Source organism: Salvelinus namaycush, chromosome 33 (assembly GCF_016432855.1).
Source record: "Salvelinus namaycush isolate Seneca chromosome 33, SaNama_1.0, whole genome shotgun sequence".
Lineage (NCBI taxonomy): Eukaryota > Metazoa > Chordata > Actinopteri > Salmoniformes > Salmonidae > Salvelinus > Salvelinus namaycush.
Window position 1 is genome coordinate 5,754,198 of NC_052339.1, and position 21,904 is coordinate 5,776,101.

The 21,904-nt window shown below is 42.3% G+C and overlaps 1 protein-coding gene across 1 annotated transcript in view; it reads right to left on the reverse strand.

Moving 5' to 3' along the window:
* LOC120027648 (receptor-type tyrosine-protein phosphatase N2-like) overlaps window positions 1–21,904 on the reverse strand; it is a 184,960-nt gene that overhangs the window by 95,641 nt on the left and 67,415 nt on the right. The window contains exon 7 of the mRNA XM_038972642.1: window positions 11,620–11,684. Coding sequence (XP_038828570.1) covers window positions 11,620–11,684 — 65 coding nt within the window. The remainder of the gene's footprint in view (window positions 1–11,619; window positions 11,685–21,904) is intronic.

A 21,904-nucleotide genomic window follows, 5' to 3' on the forward strand; every position in this document is an offset into this window, starting at 1 on the left:
GAAAAAGAGGACGGGGGTTGGGCTGCCTTCTGAGAATTCGTAAGCGATCGAATAAACCCCCACTGCCTTCCGTTCTACCAGCTAACATGGAAAATCATTGGAAAATAAAATCGACAACCTACGCGGAAGATTAAACTACCAACTGGACATTAAAAACTGTTATACCTTATGCTTCATGGAGTCATGGCTGAACGACGACATTATCAACATACAGCTGGCTGGTTATACGCTGTATCGGCAGGATAGAACAGCGGCATCTGGTAAGACAAGGAGAGGGGAGCCGGACTATATATATTTGTAAACATCAGCTGGTGCACGATATCTAAGGAAGTCTTGAGGTTTTGCTCGCCTGAGGTAGAGTATCTCATGATAAGCTGTAGACCACACTATCTACCTAGAGAGTTTTCATCTCTATTTTTCGTAGCTGTCTACATACCACCACAAATGGATGCTGGCACTCAGGCCGCACTCAGTGAGCTGTATTCCGCTATAAGCAAACAGGAAAATGCTCATCCAGAGGTGGCGCTCTAGTGGCCGGGGATTAAGGCAGGGAAACTTAAATAAGTTTTACCTAATATCTATCAGAATTTTAAATGTGCAACCAGAGGGAAAAAACTCTAGACCACCTTTACTCCACACACAGAGCTCTCCCTTGCCTTCCATTTGGCAAATCTGACCATAATTCTATCCTCCTGATTCCTGCTTACAAGCAGAAATTAAAGCAGGAAACACCAGTGACTCGGTCTATAAAAAAGTGGTCAGATGAAGGAGATGCTAAGCTACAGGACTGTTTTGCAAGTACAGACTGGAAAGGTTTGGGGATTCTTCCGATGGCATTGAGGAGTACACCACATCAATCATTGGCTTCATCAATATGTGCATCGATGACGTCGTCCCCACAGTGACCGTACCCCAACCAGAAGCCATGGATTACAGGCAACATCCACACTGAGCTAAAGGCTAGAGCTGCCGCTTTCAAGGAGTGGGACTCTAACCCGGAAGCTTATAAGAAATCCCACTATGCCCTCAAACAAACCATCAAACAGGCAAAGCGTCAATACAGGACTAAGATCGAATCGTACTACACTGGCTCCGACGCTCGTCGGATGTGGCAGGGCTTGCAAACCATTATAGACTACAAAGGGAAGCACAGCCAAGAATTGCCAAGTGACATAAGCCTACCAGACGAGCTCAACTACTTCTATGCTCGCTTCAAGGCAAAGAACACTGAAACATGCATGAGAGCACCAGCTATTCCGGACGACTATGATCACGCTCTTCGCAGCTGATGTGAGTAAGATCTTTAAACAGGTCAACATTCACAAGGCCGCAGGGCCAGACAGATTACCAGGACTCCAACACGATCATTAAGTTTTCCAATGACACAACAGTGGTAGGCCTGATCACCGACAATGACGAGACTATAGCGAGGAGGTCAGAGGAAGTCAGAGACCTGGCCGTGTGGTGCCAGGACAACAACCTCTCCCTCAAAGTGATCAAGACAAAGGAGATGATTGTGGACTACAGGAAAAGGAGGACCGAGCACGCCCTCATTCTCATTGACGGGGCTGAAGTGGAGGAGGTTGAGAGCTTCAAGTTCCAGGGTGTCCACATCACCAACAAACTAAGACGGTCCAAGCACACCAAGACAATCGTGAAGAGGGCACGACAAAACCTATTCCCCCTTAGGAGACTGAAAAGATTTGGCATGGGTCCTCAGATCCTCAAAAGGTTCTACAGGTGAACCAACAAGAGCATTCTGACTGGTTGCATCACTACCTGGTATGGCAACTGCTCGGCCTCCGACCGCAAGCCACTACAGAGGGTAGTGCGTACAGCCCAGTACATCACTGGGGCCAAGCTTCCTGCCATCCAGGACCTCTATACCAGGCGATGTCAGAGGAAGGCCCTAAAACTTGTCAAAGACTCCAGCCACCCTAGTCATAGACTGTTCTCTCTGCTATCATTGCCCACCCACACCCTCCCCCTCTTTTACGCCGCTGCTACTCTCTGGTATTATCTATGCATAGTCACTTTAGTAACTCTACCTACATGTACATATTACCTCAATAACCTCGACTAACCGGTGCACCCGCACATTGACTCTGTACCAGTACCCCCTGTATAGTCTCACTATTGTTATTTTACTGCTTCTCTTTCGTTTCTTGTTCCTTTAATTACTTATTCTTATTCATATTTTTTTAAACTGCATTGTTGGTTAGTGGCTTGTAAGTAAGCATTTCACTGTAAGGTGAATTACCTGTTGTATTTCGGGCACATGTGACTAATAAAATTTGATTTGATTTGAAAGTGTCTTAATAGGGCATTGGGCCACAACGAGCCTCCACAACAGCTTCAATGTGGCTTAACGTTCTACACGTGCCTGGAACTCTATTGGAGGAATGCGACACCATTCTTCCACGAGTAATTCCATTATTTGGAGTTTTGTTGATGGTGGTGGAAAACGCTGTCTTGTGTGCTGCTCCAGAATCTCCCATAAGGGTTGAGATCTGGTAACTGGCACATGCTCCCAAGTGGCGCAGCGGTCTAAGGCACTGCATCTCAGTGCAAGAGGCATCATTGCAGTCCTTGGTTCAAATCCCAGCCTGCATCACATCTAGCTGTGATTGGGAGTCCCATAGGGTGGTGCACCAATGGCCCAGTGTTGGCTGTCATTGTAAATAAGAGTTTGTTCTTAACTGACTTGTCTAGTTAAATAAAAAAACACACATACTTTAAACACCCTATGATCTTTTGAGACCCCAATTTTCAAAGTTACTGAGATCTCTTCTTTTAGCCATGGTAGCCATGACCCTAAGCATGATGGTTAATTGATTAATTGCTTAATTAACTCAGGAACCACACCTGTGTGGAAGCATCAGCTTTAAATGTACTTTGTATCCCTCATTTATTCAAGTGTTTCCTTTATTTTGGTAGTTACCTGTACTTACAAACACAAATGTACATAATCACATACCATACTGAATTACATAGGATGAGCATACTGTTGAGCATCCCAAATGGCACCCTATTCTCTATCACTTCACTACTTTTGACCAGGGCCAATAGGACTCTGGTCAAGAGTAATGCAGTATGTTGAAAATAGGGTACCTATTATATGCCCCTTGTTGGTCATACCACATATACAGTAGGACTATCTGTGGCTTAGATGCGCTATAGGTACATCTTTCTCTGCATTATTGTGCACAGAATCCCGCCAATTTGTGCGTATTAATTGTGTCAATATTGTTTGCCATTTGTTTGTGAATGTCTATCAATTCCCCGTTTAAATATATTGTATGTTCATCAGTGATGTACTGTTAATTCACGCATTTCCCCGTTGATTCAGAATGTTTGGTTACGGTCATTTCTGTTCAGTAATTAAGTATAATATACATTCTTACCGTTCTCATTCTCAAAGTGGAAATGTTGTTTGGAGAGCTCACAAAATGCGCAACACTTATTATAAAGAAGCTTTGGTTTATTTAGCTCTATTTACCTGTTTCATGTCAATGGCTTCATTGTCGTTTGTTTGGAGCACATGTCTGGTTTCTCCGTCTTGTTCAGCGTTGTGTGAACAGCACGCGCTTGAATGCAAATAGATGCAAATAGGTAGATAAATAGCCTGCCATTTGGCCTTCCGTAGTTGACTTTTAGGTTACTCGCTTTTAGGTTACTCAAGGGTGAGGCTGTATCTGAGTCTGGTATCGGAGTCTTGCGGGTTGCCTGTTCTTTATTGGTTATGATTGGTTTTGAATACTGACATTTGGAAGTCAGAACTTTGTATATACACTGAGTGTACAAAACATTAGGAACAACTTCTTAATATTGAGTTGCCCTCAGAACAGCCTCAATTCTTTGGGGCAGGGACTACAAGGTGTGGAAAGCAGATTTAACAGGTCACATCAATAAGGGATCATAGCTTTCACTTGGATTCACCCCCCATTCACACCTCTACCTGACTGCCTCCTGCTGAACCTTTGTCCTTACGACTGCTAGAAGGCCCCTATTTTACACTATCATTTAGATGTTCAAATCTTTTCAAATGGCATTGCTCTCATGCTAGCCCTCACATTCATTATGGTGCAGGAAATTGGCAAGAAAGCCACAAAATCCAGTTGCCAGAGGTCATCATTGCCCGTGACCTTTCCCTGAGATGAGTTTTGCCCCTGCTTCCCCAGGACTCTGATTGGGGGAGACCATGAGTGGTTTCACCAATTCTAAGATAGTGGCATTTACCATTGACATTTATTCCTACATGACATATGATGGGATTATACACTAATGTTTATTTCTCCTGCATCCACTTCCATTATAATGGTCATCCTTAAAGGTTCCAGAAAGACAGGTAATGCAATTCCGCAGCGAAAGCAGACACACAGACCACAAACGCACATAGGCACGTGTACACAGACGTATAGAAGTCTTGCTAATGTATGTTATTTGCGGAGACACACATCTACATCAGTGGAGGCTGCTGAGGGGAGGACGGCTCACAATAATGGCTGGATAATGGCGGCTCATAACACTGGCATTACCACAAGCCCGTCCTCCCCATTTAAGGTGCCACCAACCTCCTGTGAGCTACAAAACATGTACACGTGCAATCACATACATACACACATACACACAGACACACACGCAAATGCACAAACACAACACACATGCACACACACGCGCACTCGTGCACACACACCGTGCGGAGACTCAGCTGAGATCCCTGTCTGTTAAACAGTGCATTCAGAAAGTATTCAGACCACTTGCCTTTTTCCATATTTTGTTAGGTTACAGCCTTATTCTAAAATGTATTACATCGTTTTTTTCTCTCTCATCAATCTACACACTATACCCCATAATGACAAAGCAAAAACTGTTTTTTGGAAATTTGTGCCAATTTATAAAAATTTACTCAGTATTTTGTTGAAGGACCTTTGGCAGCGACTACAGACTAGAATCTTCCTGGGTATGACTCTACAAGCTTGGCACATGTATTTGGGGAGTTTCTTCCATTCTTCTCTGCAGATCCTCTCAAGCTCTGTTAGGTTGGATGGGGAGCATTGCTGCACAGCTATTTTCAGGTCCCTCCAGAGATGTTCGATCAGATTCATGTCTGGGCACTGGCTGGGCCACTCAAGGACATTTAGAGACTTGTCCCAAAGCCACTCTTGCGTTGTCTTGGCTGTGTGCTTAGGGTCATTGTCTTGTTGTAAGGTGAACCATCGTCCCAGTCTGAGGTCCTGAGTGCTCTGAAGCATGTTTTCATCAAGGATCTCACTGTACATTGCTCTGTTCATCTTTCCCTTGATCCTGACAAGTCTCCCAGTCCCTGCTGCTGAAAAACATCCCACAGCATGATGCTGCCACTACCATGCTTCATTGTAGGGATGGTGCCAGGTTTCCTCCAGACATGTCACTTGGCATTCAGGCCAAAGAGTTCAATCTTGGTTTCATCAGACCAGAGAATCTTGTTTCTCATGGTCTGAGAATCACTTAGGTGCCTTTTGGCAAACTCCAGGCGGGCTGTCATGTACCTTTTACTGAGGAGTGGCTTCCGTCTGACCACCCTACCATAAAGGCCTGATTGGTGGAGTGCTGCAGAGACGGTTGTTCTTCTGGAAGGTTCTCCCATCTCCACAGAGGAACTCTGGAGCTCTATCAGAGTGACCATTGGGTTCTTGGTCACCTCCGTTCCATTTTGGAGTTCTTGGAGACCTTCAATGCTGCAGAAATGTTTTGGTACCCTTCCCTAGAGCTGTGCCTTGACACAATCCTGTCTCGGAGCTCTACGGACAATTTCTTTGACCTCATGACTTGGTTTTTGCTCTGACATGCACTGTCAACTGTGAGACCTTATATAGACAGGTGTGTGCCTTTCCAAATCATGTCCAATCAATTGAATTTACCACAGGTGGACTCCAATAAAGTTGTAGAAACATCTCAAGGTTGATCAATGGAAACAGGATGCACCTGAGCTCAATTTCGAGTCTCATAGCAAAGGGTCTTAATACTTACATAAATAAGATATTTCAGTTTTGAATTTTTAATACATTTGCTAAAATTACTCAAAACCTGTTTTTGCTTTGTCATCATGGGGTATTGTGTGTAGATTGATGAGGGAAAAAAGTTAATCAATGCATTTTAGAATAAGGCTGTACATAACAAAATGTGAAAAAGTCAAGGGGTCTGAATACTTTCTGAATGCCCTGTATATGATTTACAATTGGTTGAATAATCTGTTGACATGCAGCTCAAAGAATTCTGTGCTCAATAAGTGCCTATCCACATAAGCAGTTTGCAGGTTTTGTCAAAATGTCAATGAATCTCAATTTACCCACCATCTTAATCAGATTGTGGACAGGTAACTGTAAACCTCCAGCCCCCTCCTTTACTGCATTCAGAAATAATGATAAAAAATGACAACTGGTACGCTGATAAAAAAAACATATATTCTAATAATAGTCGTTAATGTAAATGCAATGATTTGAAAATCAAAATGGTGAAAAACTTCAGGGAAAACCTTCAGGGATTATGTTGTATTTTAAGGACATGATACACAGTCGCCCACTGTGATGGCACCAAATGTTCAGGTGCTAAAAGCAGACATTACACATTACTACTTCCCCCCTCCCCCAATGTGACATTCTTGCTCTCCAGCTCCAATTTACCTACTCAACAATGCGTGCAACTTTTCATTTAAAACATAACGTTATTACACTTGAATAATGCAACCAAACCATATTACACTCTTCAATAATGCAACAATTCATAATGTGCAGACAATTAAAGGGTTTATTTCTTGTTTATCCACACATTAAATTAGCTTGCATGAAAATAGCACAGCTGGCTAGCTACTGCTAGCTAGTAATGTTAGCATATCAAGCATAAAGGTTTACTCCTCTAATACAAATATAAAAGTACAGTACAGTGTGGTTCATAGTATAGAAATACCTTCCTAGGTAGCAAGCTAAACAAAATTATTTCTGAATTTTTCTTAGCTACATCGTAATAGCTGCATCAGCTAGTTCGCTGATACCCATGAATACGGCCACGCAATTGACTAAATCTAACTTTAGTTTGTCTTCGGTATCAATTCTATTTATGATCGTGGACTTCAGGAAACAGCAGAAGGAGCACCCCACTATCCACATTGACGGGACAGTAGTGGAGAAGGTGGAAAGTTTTAAGTTTCTCGGCATACACATCACAGACAAACTGAAATGGTCCACCCACACAGACAGCGTGGTGAAGAAGGCGCAACAGCGCCTCTTCAACCTCAGGAGGCTGAAGAAATTTGGCTTGTCACCAAAAACACTCACAAACTTTTACAGATGCACAATCGAGAGCATCCTGTCGGGCTGTATCACCGCCTGGTATGGCAACTGCGCCGCCCACAACCGTAACCCTCTCCAGAGGGTAGTGAGGTCTGCACAACGCATCACCGGGGGCAAACTACCTGCCCTCCAGGACACCTACACCACCCGATGTCACAGGAAGGCCAAAAAGATCATCAAGGACAACAACCACCCGAGCCACTGCCTGTTCACCCCGCTATCATCCAGAAGGCGAGGTCAGTACATGTGCATCAAAGCTGGGACCGAGAGACTGAAAAACAGCTTCTATCTCAAGGCCATCAGACTGTTAAACAGCCATCACTAACATTGAGTGGCTGCTGCTGACACACTGACTCAAATCTCTAGCCTAATAAAAAAATTGGATGTAATAAATGTATCACTAGTCACTTTAAACAATGCCACTTTATATAATGTTTACATACCCTACATTACTCATCTCATATGTATATACTGTATACCATCTACTGCCTCTTGCCTATGCCGTTCGGCCATTGCTCATCCATATATTTTTATGTACATATTCTAATTCATTCCTTTACACTTGTGTGTAAAAGGTAGTTGTTGTGAAATTGTTAGATTACTTGTTAGATATTACTGCACGGTCGGAACTAGAAGCACAAGCATTTCGCTACACTCGCATTAACATCTGCTAACAATGTGTATGTGACCAATAACATTTGATTTTATTTGGTAACCTACTCATTTTGGGTGCCGGTACTGTTTATATTTAGGTGCAGGATCGTCATAATACTTTTTAGCTAATATTCTATAAGAGGTGCAGGAACTCAAGCAGTAGAAAATGTGAGCTGCCGGTACTCAGTCCCTATGACCTCCTGCCCAAGTGAAGCACTGAGTCTGTTTTGGACAAAATGAAAACAATTGAGATGATGTGCACTTGTATCCCAATTGCCACTTGTCCATTTTCTCAAATTCGAAACACAACGCAACCGGTTTTGTAACATGATTCCCTATGAAACGCTGCCAGACAGATAGATAGTAATAGATAGTGAGAAAGTTGTAAAACATAACGGCACCGAAGCACACACGTCACACTCGTCAGTGACTCGATGGCTTGCCTGCTTAATGCGCCTGCTAGCTACGACTAGCTAGCTTCATTGACAAACACAGATGGAATTTAGCTAGCCAGTGATTTTGGGCACTGATGAACAGTGTGTATCTTGTGCTTTATTTTGGATAGTTTGACAGCTTGCTGATGAATGATCAAAAATCAGTCCTGCACAGCAGTAGACTCGATACTGTCTGCAGTGCACTAGCTACTAGTTTTCATGCACATTTGTCTAAGAACTACTGCACTAAACGCCTTAACTTGATGTAAAATTGCGTGGCAAAAATGGCAAAAATAATGACTATTTTCTTGATTTATCTTCGAAGAATTCTGACTATTTCGAGGAAGCGTTAGTGGCTATGTTGTTGATACTGTTTTTTTGGTCTCTCCTGAGACACCGCAGCAGCTACAGTGTCTCAACAGGGACAAACAACAGTAACTGCCAGAGTACGATAACACACCCACATTGAACCACACCCCCCAAGACTGAAATCAACATTTTCTTAATCTTAATGAGCATCACAAAAACACATGCAGAATCTGTGATTTTAATCGCTCTTTAAATTGTGTTTTGTTTTTGTGGTAAATGTAGCTAATGAGTCGCAAAACAAGGAAATTTTTAAGAAAATGGGTTCTAGAAAATCTATAGGAGGACCAGATATTGTGAAGTCTATAGATTAGGGTCCAATCTCCTCACTTTGACATTAGCTTATCTTGGTCAACATCTTCTGCAATCGATGTCCGTGGTTTTTAAGCCGTTTTGTCATTTGGCCCCATTTTTAACAAAGTCAGACAGGGTTAAGACGGAGAGGCTATGGCTGTGTCCTAAATGGCACTGTGTTAAACTATAAAGGAAATAGGGTGCCTAGAGCTCTGGTCAAAGTTAGTGCAATATAAAATAAATAGTTTGCCATTTGGGACACAACCTGTGTCAGCTCCACTCTCGATACTCTTAATAACAATACCAGGTTGGTTGGTTCCATGCAGCTCCACTCTCGATACTCTTAATAACAATACCAGGTTGGTTGGTTCCATGCAGCTCCACTCTCGATCCTCTCAACAATACCAGGTTGGTTGGTTCCATGCAGCTTCACTCTCGATCCTCTTAACAATAACAGGTTGGCTTGTTCCATGCAAGAGCAGGCACACTCCAACCAGTCTCTGTAAGCCTGCGCTACAGTGTAGGAATCCTCCAAATTTGATTGCGACAGGATATAAACCCCATCACATCTAACTTGTTGTGCCTTTATTAACTTAATTTCATTTACTTTATTTGTCAATGTATTCAGTTATCTACTTAAAACTAGGGCACCATTTAAAACTTGTGTTTTGCAAGCTAATGCATAGTTACCGACCCATGCTTTGGCATCTAGCTGAGGTACACACTAATAACAATATATCAGCGGTCACCCCATAAATTCACCAACTAATAGTTGTGCTCAATTCCATTTAAACTAATGCATTCTGAGAGCACTCTCCACAGGCACTCTTAGCAGCATGTTCTGCCACCGTTTTCAGAAAATGATCACTCTGTCGCCATTCAGGGACTAGAAACCACTGGGATGAATTGAGCCTTATTTGGGTTCGGACTATGACAATGCCAATACAGAAAATTAATAATTCCAGGGCTTGTCTCTCACTGTACTTCCCTCAAATACACATTTTCTAATCACACACACACACACACACACGGACATGCACAGACACACACACACAAACACACACGAACACACACCACACGAACACACACACACACACACCACACGAACACACACACACACAGCATTTGATTTCCCACTCCTGAGGTAAAGGATCTCTCCCTCACTCCGGTTCCCTATAATTGCAGCTAATTATCAACAAATAGGACAAATATGACAAATCACAGCCCTCCGTCACTGTTTGCCTTGTGCTTTCTGTGTGTTGGACAAGAGTGAAGATGGAGTAAGAGGAGAAAAAGATAGTCAGAAAGATAGAGGGCAAGAGAAAGGGAGAAAAGGGTAGATGAGGCAAAGGAAAAGAGGACTTAAAAAAGAGGGAGGTAAATGCGTAGGCATAAGCAAGAGATTCACAGTAGGATTAAATCAATGGAAAAGAGAATAGAGAGTGTGACAAAGTCCATAGGAGGGATTGATCCAGGAAAACGGTCCCGACTATGTTACCCTGTTGCTATTGACGACGGCAGCAGCCCACACACAGGCCACGTCCATTTAGTTCCCAGCATGCCTCACGATGATCTTCATGGCTCACAGTGCCACCGCTGTCTGTCTCATTTCCGTAGAAAAAATTGTAGGAGGGCTACAGCCCATCAATGGCTGTTTGATTAGATCCTCACCTTCCCCACATGACTTATGAATATTTATTAGCAGCGTCGCCATCGAATGAACGCACATCTCCCCTGCTCTCATCCCGGCACTCATCTTAAGTATCTTTTTGGACTCCTCTTAATTTTTCGTATGAATATGTCACAGCCAGCCATAATGTCTAGCCATAAATTGACAGCTCTCCAGATAATCTGCTTATTGTTCCTTGTCTGCTATTTAAAGTGTCAAAACACACTGCAATTTGTCTTGTTGTTCTTTATTCTCCATGGGAACCAACAACCCTAAGGAGGACAGGAAATGAATACAGAGGATGTGTATCAAAGCGACACAGTTAACAGGAAATACATTTTGCATTCATTTCAGCTCATAATCAATGTCTGGTCGCATAATGGGGGCCTCGTAAAGGATGCAGGCGGTATGGATGGCCAAGCTGCCATATCTGGAGCCATATCACTGGAGAGAGCCCAGTGTACAGAGACACTATGGTTTCTATAAGATCTGGGAGCTTTCAGGTTTGGTTAAATTCCTTTACAATGAAACATGATGCATGTTGGGTGTTGGATGATGAGCTCAGTATTCTCTTTAGGGACTTTAAGTGGTAAGATCTAACTATACAATATCACACAAATGCTATTCAATATACAGCCTCAGTTGAATACCATTGTAATGTCACATAACATCACATTGAAGCAATCAAGCATCCGGATGACTCCCAGATAAAAAATAATTTTGGGGGGTCAGTTCTATACTTCGTTCGACACCGATATAGTCAGTGTTGGATGTTCACAGCGCAGAAATAGAGTAACTAGAAATGGCAACCCCATTCAAGTCAATAATTCTATGGTTCCCAGCTTGAAACAGACGATGAAACAGGACTTACATCACTGACACCAGCCTCCAGGATCTTCACACCAGTTTCCTTCTCCAGCTGCTTCTTCTGCTGAACTGCTTGGGAAGACACCAGCACAAGACCAGAGTTGTGTGTGAGTGGAATTAGTCAAAAAAAAGAAACATAATGGCATGAGGAAGTGGAAAGTGAAATGAGTGAGTGGAATGAGTTGTGTGTAAGTGAGGAGAATGAATGACGCAGAAGAACATGTTTGACCGTCTAATTCTTGAAGGGAAACAGGAGAGCGTGAGCGAACGAGTGTGTGACACAGTGTGAGTGAAAATTAAAGATAGATAACCACACAGTGATTCTCTCACAGTTTATTGCAAAGTTTTCACCCAAAGGTCTTTGTCAACATGTGACTTCAACTCAAACTCCAAACTCATCAGTGACCAGTCAAAGTTTCACTTACTGTTGGCTATGGTACACATGAAAGAGTTCGCCCAACTACCCTACAGATTTAGAAATGTTCTGCAACAACAGGGTGATCAAGTTAAGATCCTACACCTGTACATGACCACAGAATACCCTACAGTACAGTGTCTAGAATCGAGTACAACGGAAATGTTCTTGTTACTTTGCTCTGAAGATGATTAAAATGGTTGTAAAGTGGTTTATGAGCAAGACCTTTGCACACTGTCAGCTGCCGAGGTACATATGTAAGATCTTAATTTGATCACCCTGTTGTTGCAGGAAGTATATTCAAGGTTTAAAAAGGCTTCTAAAGTTTGTAGTTGTTACTTTAAAATGTCATAATTGATTTGCCCTAAAAAAAAAATGGATCAACTCCTCCAAAATGTCCATTCATAATTCACACAATAATTCACATTTCCTGTTGCTGCAGGACAATTTTGTCTGCTGTGAGAAACTGGTCAAATTAAGATTGTATATCTGTACCAATGAATGTTTAATATTCATTTGAATGTAAAAGTGCTAGTCGATGTACTGCGCAATTAATTTCTCTTGGTTCTTGCAGTAGTTAATAGGATCACAATATGAGTTTGATCCATACATCTATTAAAGTATGCCCCCGCTAGTTCTAAATGCAATATTTAACAAAGATATTCTCACACAAATCAAAGCAAGTGGCATGCAACATTTAAGATCATACACTCGGCAGACTTGTTTTTTTTCCCTGTGCGTGTTTAGCCTTTGATACACTCACTTTGATGGATACATTTATATTGAAAAACAAAATCAAAGGGGTCTTATGCCAAATTATATGGTGAAAAGAGAAAACAGAGTATAATTTGAATTAAGTTTGTTAGCATGTGAACTGGGAAATAGGGGGAAAAGAGAAAGAGGGAAAGCCAGAGAAAGAGAGAGGGTCCTTTAAATCCCATTTCCCCAGATTAAGGGTATGCAAATGACCCTGAAGAGCTGAACCTTACCTCACTCTCCAAATTCTGCAAGGGCCTGTTTAATTAGTATTTTAATCAATTCCAATGATTCCACACACTTGGCAATTTATGCAGCATTCCATATAATTAAGCACGTTACTTTAGTGCCATCATTAGGAAGGCTAATTACAGCCCTCTCTCTCTCCCTCTAAGTTTATTGTCCGACATCCCGCAAGCGCTGATCACCCTATCGTCTCATCAGCGATCACCATAGTGATGGCGACGTCTTGAATATATAGTCAGGACTTATGGAGTGAAGTCTGGCGGGAGGAAGGGGAGTAAAATAATAGGGGCTTCCATTCAGAGCACAGATATCCACTAGGCCAGCAGGCATCAAGCAAGCTACAGTACAGTTCATTAGAATGTCAACACAAAGATTGCAGAGAGTATAGAAAATCAGTTGTGGGGAGTAGCAGCCATCGTGGATCTGTGGATCTACCTGTTGTGATTTAGGAGGGTCAAATGTGGAAGCCATCTTGGTTCGGGTGGCAGGTAGCCTTGAGGTCAGAGCACTGGGCCCATAGAGGTAGATAGAGGACTCATCTTTATATCTGTGCCATTATAGCGTCTGTGACAGAATGGCCAGCGCCATTGAGGCTACAACCCATAGGAATCCCCACCCAGTTGACTACTTTGACTACTTTAAAATGGCGGAAGAATGTTTGAAGCCCTCAATGGCGCTGCACATGCTTAAACAGCCTTTTGTCCACAAGAGGCCTCTATCATTCTCTATGGTTGGGCCAGTAACCGAAAGGTCACTGGTTTTAATCTTGGAGCCGACAAGGTGAAACATCTGTCGCTCTGCCCTTGAGCAAGGAACTTAATCCCAATTGCTCCAGGCGTGCTGGACAAGGGTGACCCTATCCATGACCCGTCTCCCTGCGGGTGTCTTAGGGGGAGTTGGGATGTGCAAGAAACACATTTCCATTACACACTTGGAACAATGAACACTTGTACAAGTGTGTAACAGGACAAATATAAGCACCCCACAAATTATTATTATTCAACCTGGTGGTGCTGGTGTTATTTAGGAGTGGGTAATAAGGCAGCCATCTTGGATCAGTGTGTTATTTCGGAGGGGGTAATGAGGTAGGTAATTAGGGCCAGCAGGGTGGGAGGAGCGGGGCAACAGAAAGGTCACGCTCAGCATTTAGTCTTAAGGAGGACCCCTCAGGGAGCTGATCACTTCGGTATAATAAGAAGTGGAGACTGCGTCCAATATGTCTAACCGTTGTTTTCAAGGTAATCTACTCACGTTCAGATACTCCGATTCATGGACCGTCTATATCCAGGTTGTATCCGGTTTAAACGGATCAACATCACATGCACACTAGCACTCAGTGCACACAGGGATTACCGGGAGCAGCGACGACTTCATCACGTCATCCAAAAACATGGCAGACATTAGATTAATATAAAATGTTAATATTTTCGGCTGTGTGATGAAAAAGAAGAAACGGCTTCAGCAACAATTATTTGAATAATTCAATAGATGTTCTGTGCACAAAGGTGATGACTAAAGTGTCTTATTAGGAATTTTCAAATCAAACTTCTCTATGTGGCTATCTAAGGAAATTTTCTTTCTGGGCCTGGCATCTGTTAAACTGCAGTAACCAAGAAAAACTGTAGGAAGAACTGTAGGGCCAGGGTTCTGGTGCTTCTAGACCAGAACCCTGGCCCCTTGGAGCTGTGGCTGAGTAGAGAGCCAGTCAAAACATTGAGTTGAGCCTGACATCAAAACACAGTCTAACTTCTGTCTGCTGACAGTTTGCCTGACAAGCTAAAAGGACATAGCGTATGCTAAAACCAAAGAAGCCTGAAGGTCAATATCTATCTCTATTTGAACTTTCAACTCATCGAACTCATGTACCCAGCTAGCACATTTGGTTCTTTGGGAATTGTGGGAACGTATGCTTTTGTTTTCATATTGGTTGTGGGAACGGAGCAATACATTTCATGACTGGTAAAACAAAACATTCTGAGAACAGTAGTGGAAATTAGCCTGTTCTGGGAAAGTTTTTTGGGGGGTTGCAGGGAGGTTCTGAGAACATTTGACTCTGGTTCATTGAAAGTTTCCCTGGGAGGGTTTATTAATGCTCTGAGAACTGAAATTATATTTTAAATTGAACCTTTATTTAACTAGGCAAGTCAGTTAAAACTTATTTGGGACTGGGGGGGCAGTATTGAGTAGCTTGGATTAAAAGGTGCCCAGAGTAAACTGCCTGCTACTCAGTCCTAAAAGCTAGAACATGCAAATATATAGTAGTAGATTTGGATGGAAAACACTCTGAAGTTTCTAAAATTGTTTGAATGATGTCTGTGAGTATAACAGAACTCATATGGCAGGCAAAAACCTGAGAAAAAATCCAACCAGGAAGTGGGAAATCTGAGGTTTGTAGTTTCAACTCTTTGCCTATCCAAGATACAGTGGAAATTGGGTCATGTTGCACTTCCTAATGCTTCCACTAGACGTCAACAGTATTTAGATCCTTGTTTGATGCTTCTACTATAAAGGAGGGGGGAATGAGAGGGGATTGAGTCAGAGGTCTGGCAGAGTGCCCCGAACTGGCCACGCGCATTCACATGAGAGGTAGCTTGCGTTTCATAGCATTTCTGAAGACAAAGTTGGAACATTATTGAAGATTTATAAGATTGATTCTACACTTAGTTTGACATGTTTCTACGGACTGTAATATGACTTTTCGTCTGAACTTTCGCCTGGACCTGCCAGTGCGTCGTCAGTTTGGATTGTGTACTGAACAAAAGGAGGTGTTTGGACATAAATGATGGACTTTATCGAACAAATCAAACATTTATTGTGGAACTGGGATTCCTGGGAGTGCATTATGATGAAGATCATCAAAGGTAAGTGAATATTTAAAATGCTATTTCTGACTTTGTTGACTCCACAACATGGCGGATATCTCTTTGGCTTGTTTGGGCTCTGAGCACTGTACTCAGATTATTGCATGGTGTGCTTTTTCGGTAAAGCTTTTTTGAAATCTGACACAGTGGTTGCATTAAGGAGAAGTTTATCTAAAGTTCCATGCATAACACATGTATTTTCATCAACATTTAAAATGAGTATTTCTGTAAATTGATGTGGCTCTCTGCAAAATCACCGGATGTTTTGAAAACAAAACATTACTGAACGTAACGCGCCAATGTAAACTGAGATTTTTGGATATAAATGTCACGATCTTTCAAGATCGAACCCAGAAGCAGACCAGGACAAGGAGCGTAGGAAGAAGGTGAGTATTTATTTACAATTAAATGTGAAAAGGTAGATATATCCAGATGGCGTAGCGGGCAGCGGTGGTGAATAGATGAGGGGAAATAGGTGAATCCAATGTAGTAGTAGAATCCTCTGTCAACCAGGCGGGAATGGAGTGAATGATCCAGGTGAGTAACTGAAGGCAAAACAAACGGAGGTAAGTTCAAGGCAAGCAATACGTAAATGAAAACAACAAAACAAATACTATCCAACTGGAGTCTGGTACTCAGGCACAACATACTGTTCAAGGCTAACGATCCGGCAGGGAATGGAAGTCAGGTCAGAGCTTTTGAAGGGAAGAGATGATGATCAGGACAGGTGTGCAGATTACTGATGGGAAACAGGTGCGGGTGAACATCAATCTCCCAACGAGCTAATTCGCCCGGCAACCAGACAGGGTGCGTTCCAGGACACCTGAAACACACTCCAGGACAGACACACAGGCAAACCCAGACTCAGGAAGCGGGATTCGTGACAATAAATATGAATTTATTGAACAAAACATACATGTATTGTGTAACATCAAGTCCTATGAGTGTCATCTGATGAAGATCATCAAAGGTTAGTGATTAATTTTATCTCTATTTATGCTTTTTGTGACTGCTCTCTTTGGCTGGAAAAATGGCTGTGTTTTTCTGTGGCTATGTACTGACCTAACATAATCGTTTGGTGTGCTTTCGTCGTAAAGCTTTTTTGAAATCTGACGTTGGCTGGATTCACAACAAGTGTAGCTTTAATTTGGTGTATTGCAGTGTGATTTCATGAAAGTTAAATTTTTATAGTCATTTATTTTTAATTTGGCGCTCTGCATTTTCACTGAATGTTTCAATAAGACTGGTAGCTTATTTTGGGTGAACTTGTTTGAATTTTAAGCACAGATAGGACACATGGAAATTCATTTCCTTAAGCATTAATCATGCAAACACATGTATTTTTTATTGTGACAGCATCACGGGTGACCCGTCATTCAGGGCAGGGAGTTCTGTTTTAGCTAAAAGGGGGGGGGGGCTTACCTGTTTTTCAAGCCTCTTGGCTGCTGCCATAGAGTTACATTAGAAATGCCCATCCAAGAAGGCTCAAGGTCATTGGCCACAGATATAAATGACGTCAAATCACGTTATATCTACAGTAGCTTTGATTGGACTATCAGTCATCATCATGAATCAAGTCACCAATCTACTGGCAAATCCTTTTAAATCCTTGTCATATGAAGAGAAATAATGAAGAGAAATTATAGATAAAACGTATCGGTGCTCATTGGCCATTGGACATAAACATTTCACAACAAGTTGGAAATCACAAATTCAACAATGAGTGGTTTGGAAGGAATCAGTGACAGTGGCTAACTTCAAGCATTGCAAAGAAATCACTAGCCTGCTATTCAGTGGAATGGCTGTGTGGTCCCAAATCTGGGATTACGTGTCTCTTTTCCAAGTTTAAAATGATAAACATTCAACATTGGCCATGCTGTCAATGAAGCATGATTTGTGCCGCGCTCAAAACAACTGTTAACTCGGAACTGTGAAAACTTGACTTCAGTGAGTTCAAGTCAACTGGGAATTCTGGACAAAACGAGCTCCGACTGGGAAATACGTTCTGAACGGTCGTCCAACTCGGAATTGTAAATCGGAAACAAGCTTTAAGAAACACATGGTTATCAGAATGTTATGCGCTAGCTGGGTAAATAAACTCATCATAAAAAGAAACATCCTCTCACTGTCAACTGCGTTTATTTTCAGCAAACTTAACATGTGTATATATTTATAATATTTATATGAACATAACAAGATTCAACAACTGAGACATAAACGGAACAAGTTCCACAGACATGTTGTCAGGATTTGGCCAGGATTGTTCAGGTTTTGGTCACTAGATGTCCCCATTGCACCTTTTTGAACCTTTTGTTTTTCCTTGCTCTAATTATTGTTTGCACCTGTGTGTCGTTTCCTTGTTGGTATTTAAACCCTGTGTGTTCCTCAGTTCTTTGCTCAGTGTTTGTATGTTAGCACCCAGCCCCAGCCCAAGCCTTGCTGTGAACATATATTTCTCTTGTTGGATTTTCCAGAGGTTCTCTGGTTTAGTTCTTGTTTATTTTTGATTAGTCTTTTGAGGTTTGTTTTTTCCCTGCTGTTTTTTACCACTTTGTGGAGTTTCTTTGTATTTTGGAGGATATCCATTTTTGCCTCTTGGCTTTATTTTGGACGTTGTGGATTTATATTCTTTGCCTGAAGATCTTGTTCTTTTAATTAAAACACCATCTCTAGTACTGCTGAGTCTGCCTCATCTTCTGGGTTCTGCCGACTATTAGTGACTGTTTCTCACACCGGGTCCTGACACATGTGACTAACATAAATGGAATAATGTGTCCCTGAACAAAGGGGGGGTCAATGTAACAGTCAGTATCTGGTGTGGCCACCAGCTGCATTAAGTACTGCAGTGCATCTCCTCCTCATGGACCGCACCAGATTTGCCAGTTCTTGCTGTGAGATGTTATCCCACTCTTCCACCAAGGCACCTGCAAGTTCCTGGACATTTCTAGGGGGAATGGCCCTAGCCCTCACCCTCTGATCCAACAGATCCCAGACGTGCTCAATGGGATTGAGATCCGGGCTCTTCGCTGGCCATGGCAGAACACTGACATTCCTCTCTTGCAGGAAATCACACACAGAACGAGCAGTATGGCTGGTGGCATTGTCATGCTGGAAGGGTCATGTCAGGATGAGCCTGCAGGAAGGGTACCACATGAGGGAGGAGCATGTCTTCCCTGTAACGCACAGCGTTGAGATTTCCTGCAATGACAACAAGCTCAGTCCGATGATGCTGTGACACACCACCCCAGACCATGATGGACCCTCCACCTCCAAATCGATCCCGCTCCAGAGTACAGGCCTCGGTGTAACGCTCATTCCTTCGAGGATAAACGAGAATCCGACCATCACCCTTGGTGAGACAAAACCACGACTCGTCAGTGAAGAGCACTTTTTGCCAGTCCTGTCTGGTCCAGCGACGGTGGGTTTGTGCCCATAGGCGACGTTGTTGCCGGTGATGTCTGGTGATGACCTGCCTTACAACAGGCCTACAAGCCCTCAGTCCAGCCTCTCTCAGCCTATTGCGGAGAGTCTGAGCACTGATGGAGGGATTGTGCGTTCCTGGTGTTTCTCGGGCAGTTGTTGTTGCCATTCTGTACCTGTCCCGCAGGTGTGATGTTCGGATGTACCGATCCTATGCAGGTGTTGTTACACATGGTCTGCCACCGCGAGGATGATCAGCTGTCCGTCCTGTCTCCCTGTAGCGCTATCTTAGGCGTCTCACAGTAGGGACATTGCAATTTATTGCCCTGGCCACATCTGCAGTCCTTATGCCTCCTTGCAGCATGCCAAGGCACGTTCACGCAGATGAGCAGGGCATCTTTCTTTTGATGTTTTTCTGAGTCAGTAGAAAGGCCTCTTTAGTCTCCTAAGTTTTCATAACTGTGACCGTAATTGCCTACCCTCTGTAAGTTGTTAGTGTCTTAACAATCGTTCCACAGGTGCATGTTCATTAATTGTTTATGGTTCATTGAACAAGCATGGGAAACAGTGTTTAAACCCTTTACAATGAAGATCTGTGAAGTTATTTGGATTTTTACAAATTATCTTTGAAAGACAGGGTCTTGAAAAAGGGACGTTTCTTTTTTTGCTGAGTTTACATGAGAGTTCATAATGTGCATTATTTGGCAATAGTAAATGTCCACAGGGATGCATGCTTGGCCTGGGCTTTCTGAGATGTTTCAAATTCTCTGTTCCTATAGCTAGAGTCATTTACAGAATAAACACTTACCCAGATTAAGCGTATTCCTCTTATGCTCTTATACTGCAACCTTATTATTCATTTTAACATCCACAAATATTTGACAGACTTTGAAAACTGATGTCAAGTCTCATTTTCAAGTTGTTTTCCCAGTGATTTTAATGAGCAGTCGTCTGTGTCTCCTTGATTTTATTTCTGATATGCAGATTTCAGCTACCCAGCTGTTCACATAATCGTTTTGGTCACGCTGTCTAATTGCCCTGAGACAAATTAAACACAAACACACACACCAAAAAATCTATCAGCTTTAGCCTCTAAAGCTTAGCATCTAAAGCTATGTACCCTTAATGTGATTACTAAAAGGTAAAGTGTTACCACAAAACATATGCGATAGAAAAGTCAGTGCAGGAATACATCATTTGAACTGCTGACTTGAGTTGGATTGAAGGCCTTGGGTTGGAGTTGAGGATAGTGGAATAATTGATACACAACACATATTAGAACGTCATAAGAAGCGGCCTTTCCTCACAGCCTCCAGCCCTGTCCTGAGAAGTCAAGATGTCTGAGTTTTGGAAAAGGAGACCATTTAAATCAGTAATCTGATGCCTCAATGTCCTTGGCCAAAAGGGTTACTCGGCTGTCCACATAGGAGACACCTTTGAAGAACCCTTTTGGGTTCCATGTAGAACCCTTTCCACAGAGGGTTCTACATGGTATTCAAAATGGCTCTACCTGGAACCAAAAAGGGTTATTCTATGGGGACAGTGGAACCCTTTTTTCCCTAAGTGTACACTGTACCCTACACCTCAGTACAGATCTAATGATTTTTCAGAACAATATTCAGGCATTGCTCATCACTGATTCTGACACAATGACTATGTTGAAATTCTACTGTTCCACACATATTACTAATAATTGGATGCTATATAGATGAATGCTATATAGATCATAGTTAGTTAGGTTTGCATTTTGAGTCGGCACAGTGGCCAGCGTTGTTGGTGCGCTGATGAAACAGGAAGGGTGGATGACAAAATGCATATTTCACGACCCTCTGATTGATCTTTTAATACTGAATATGCATACCCACCCCTCCCATTTTCCTTCTCCATCCGTCTTTCCTTCCTTCCTTCTACTGCTCCTCAGGTCGTCTATTCAACACATCTATCTTTACAGCCATTTCTCCGGGAAAAACCAAATGAAAGTGTTTATTGCGGAGGAGGGAGGGATGACACTAACGCCTCTCCACAGCCGTTACCCTTATCAGCGGCTATCACTCCAATATTAAAGCTGCCACTTTCCCCTGCTGCAAATATGAAGGCTGTCTGTACATAGCTATCTCCGAGAAAGAGAAAGAGAAGGAGAGTGAAAGAGGGGGGAGAGAGAGAGGGGGAGATGAGGATCTAGAGAGGGAGGGATGGATGCATCCGATCTTCGAGACAGATAAGATGCATCTCCCACTGTTTATTTTTCAGTCAAAATCAGGGAGATGAAATGGAAAAAAAATATCCCATGATCTGCCTCTGTAGCACAGACAAACAAACATCTCTGAAAGGTTACACATTTACTGTATATTGCACATTGTACATACAGTACTAACACCCCTTGATTTTTTATACATTTCATTGTGTTGCAGCCTGAATTTAAAATTGATTAAATTGAGATTTTGTGTCACTGGCCTACACATACAGTGCCAGTCAAAAGTTTGGACTCATTCAAGGGTTTTTTCTTTACTTTAATAGTAGTAAAGACATCAAACTATGAAGTAACACATGGAATCCCAAAAAGTATTTTTTTTTTTTTTTTTTTTAAATCT